The following is a 3147-nucleotide window of genomic DNA, read 5'->3' as shown; positions in this document are numbered from 1 at the left end:
TATTAGTTTATTGGATTCAAGATTATAATATTCAATTTTATTCACTAATAAGTTCTCAATAACTACTTTATTGAGTAGAATATAATGTAAACTACAAACTACGAGTTTTAGGACAATGGCAGATGAAAAATAAACTTGAAAAACCATGCTAGAATTTGCCCAAAGAATTCAATCAAAGACATGAGGCTTAAGAAAGTCAACTCAGTATCATATTTTAATAAATATTAAAATGAAAAATGGTAGGCTCAAGGTTTTTAGAATCAAATGCAATCTTCATTCATCTCCTCCATGTTTATGCATAAACACCAAGTTGTCTTTTTCTATTTTGGTGTTTTTTTTCTCCAAGTTGCTATTTTTTCAACTCCAAAGAACATCATCAAACCCAAGGCACCCACAAAAACGAAATAAAAAACCTCATCGCCCACGAGAAGATTCAATTTTATTATAATACACCAAATAGGTTTTCTTTTGTTTTTGGATTTTGGCAGCACATATAAATAGAGCATTGGAAGTCAAAACTGTTCTACATAACAAAATTCAACCAAAAATCTCAATCTCAGCATATCAACATATTTCTTCTGTTGAATTAAGAAGTGTTGTGTGTTTGATAATTGTGTACAGAAGTGATGTCGAGCACCAAAGGTCAAGTCATCAAATGCAAAGGTTCATACACTCTTCTAATACTTCTTCTCCATAGATCTATTTAATTTTTAGTGGTGATCTGATATTGAAAATCTAATTATTTTAATAATTTTGTTTTGGACATTGTGCAGCTGCAGTGGCATGGGAAGCTGGAAAGCCACTGGTGATTGAAGAAGTGGAAGTGGCACCACCACAAGCCAATGAAGTTCGTGTTAAGATCCTTTTTACTGCTCTTTGCCACACTGATGTTTACTTTTGGGAGGCCAAGGTAGATAGATGTAGTTTCAATATTCATTAATATATAATTACCCACAAAGATTTTAAATATTTGACATTGTGGGTCTTCTTAAAACTGCATCTTTTTCTACATTTCAGGGTCAAACACCCTTGTTCCCTCGAATATTTGGACATGAAGCTGGAGGGTATGTTTCATACATATATATATATATATATAGTTTTTTATCGGGATGACTAAATATAGATATATATTATTGTATGTGTTTGTAATTTGTTTTATGTGTTTGTAAAAAAAAATCAGAGTTGTGGAGAGTGTAGGAGAAGGAGTGACAGATTTGAAAGAAGGCGATCATGTGCTACCAGTGTTCACAGGGGAATGTGGAGAATGTCGTCATTGTAAGTCAGAAGAGAGCAACATGTGTGATCTCCTTCGAATCAACACAGACCGTGGAGTGATGATTAGTGATGGGAATACGAGATTTTCTAAAAATGGGCAACCAATTTACCACTTTGTTGGAACCTCAACATTTAGTGAATACACAGTTGTTCATGTTGGGTGTCTGGCCAAAATCAACCCTTGTGCCCCTCTTGACACTGTATGTGTTCTTAGTTGTGGAATTTCAACCGGCCTTGGTGCCACTTTGAATGTGGCGAAGCCAACTAAGGGTTCCTCTGTAGCTATCTTTGGATTGGGTGCTGTTGGTCTTGCTGTATGTATTTTTATTTTCAATTTCTCTCCCTCTATTTTTTATTATTATTTATTTTCGTGTATATTATAGATATCATATACACAACATTTTCTTCTAATTATAGGCTGCTGAGGGTGCAAGAATTGCTGGGGCATCTAGAATCATTGGAATTGATCTCAATTCAAATCGATTTGAAGAAGGTAAAACACTCATCATCAATATCCCTTTATGCTCTTCCGGATCAAATTCTGATACGCTTATTTTTCTCTAATTTATTTTAAATCTACAGCTAAAAAGTTTGGTGTCAATGAGTTTGTGAATCCAAAGGAGTATGACAAACCTGTCCAACAGGTACATAGTTATAATTACTTTATTCATCAGTATTGTTTTAAAACTAAATAACATATATATGTATATGAAAATTGGTGATTATATTTGTGATTATTTTGATTGGTGAATTATGTTCATGCATATAAAACATAACAAACAGGTGATTGCTGAGATGACTAATGGAGGAGTTGATCGAAGTGTTGAATGTACAGGAAGCATCCAAGCAATGATCTCTGCCTTTGAATGTGTTCATGATGTAATTCTTTCATTATTTCTTATTAGTTTATAGTAATTACAATTATGTCATTCTAAACTAAAAGATATTGATTTTGATTTTATTATGCATAATAATTTAGGGATGGGGTGTTGCTGTGCTTGTTGGTGTCCCAAACAAAGACGATTCCTTCAAAACTCATCCAATGCAATTTCTGAATGAGAAAACTCTAAAAGGTACCTTTTTTGGCAACTACAGAACTCGATCTGACATTCCCAATGTTGTGGAGCAGTACTTGAACAAGGTAACTTTAATATTATTGCTCCTTTCTCCTCTCCAAAATATTTTCTTTGGTACAACCTTTTGAAATTAATACATACAACTTTCAAATCATGTAGGAGCTTGAATTGGAGAAATTCATCACCCACTCTGTTTCGTTTTCTGAAATCAACAAGGCTTTTGACTATATGCTAAATGGAGAGTCAATCCGATGCGTCATTCGAATGGAACATGATTGATAATCAAATCATCCCCTATATATGTAAAACATATCTCTCAAGCAAATTAATTAAACTGTGTGCTAGAATAAATCAAGTTTTGTTTTCCATCTCTTGTTTCTTGTAATTATTTTTGTAACTATGCATGTCATTGCGTGCATTAATTTTATGTATCTTTGGACGTATTTTCTGATTATCCTTTTGAATGTAATTATTATTTTTATCTACTTTGAATTAGTTATTATTTTATGAATTAAAAAACTTATTTTCACTAAAAAAATTATATGGACCACAATATGCTTTTAATGACATTAATAGAGAATAGTAGAAGCTTATCAATATCTATTATAGATAAAATTTAAAAAAAAAATATTATATTTTGTAAATATTTTAGTTTATTTATTATATTTGAAAATGCCCCATACAAGGATGGGTTATAATAAGAAGTTTTTTTTTTTAAATATAATAAATCAGTAAAATATTTACACTTATAGAACAATTTTGAAAACGAAAAAAGTCCACTGCCCCACGATAGAAA

General features: G+C 31.7%; 1 protein-coding gene across 1 annotated transcript; it reads left to right on the top strand.

Annotated features, from left to right (window-relative positions):
• Window positions 1-407: 407 nt before the first annotated feature.
• LOC127149854 (alcohol dehydrogenase-like) lies at window positions 408-2716 on the top strand. Its single transcript, XM_051086114.1, has 9 exons — window positions 408-663; window positions 774-910; window positions 1018-1064; window positions 1181-1589; window positions 1693-1768; window positions 1858-1919; window positions 2059-2154; window positions 2255-2416; window positions 2511-2716. Exons 1-9 carry the CDS (start codon window positions 627-629, stop codon window positions 2628-2630), a joined length of 1146 nt encoding a protein of 381 aa, XP_050942071.1. The 5' UTR covers window positions 408-626; the 3' UTR covers window positions 2631-2716.
• Window positions 2717-3147: the final 431 nt, after the last annotated feature.

This window comes from Cucumis melo, chromosome 1 (assembly GCF_025177605.1).
Source record: "Cucumis melo cultivar AY chromosome 1, USDA_Cmelo_AY_1.0, whole genome shotgun sequence".
Classification (NCBI taxonomy): Eukaryota; Viridiplantae; Streptophyta; class Magnoliopsida; order Cucurbitales; family Cucurbitaceae; genus Cucumis; species Cucumis melo.
Note: the sequence above shows the minus strand (reverse complement) of the source record. Positions and strands in the feature narration are given on the sequence as shown.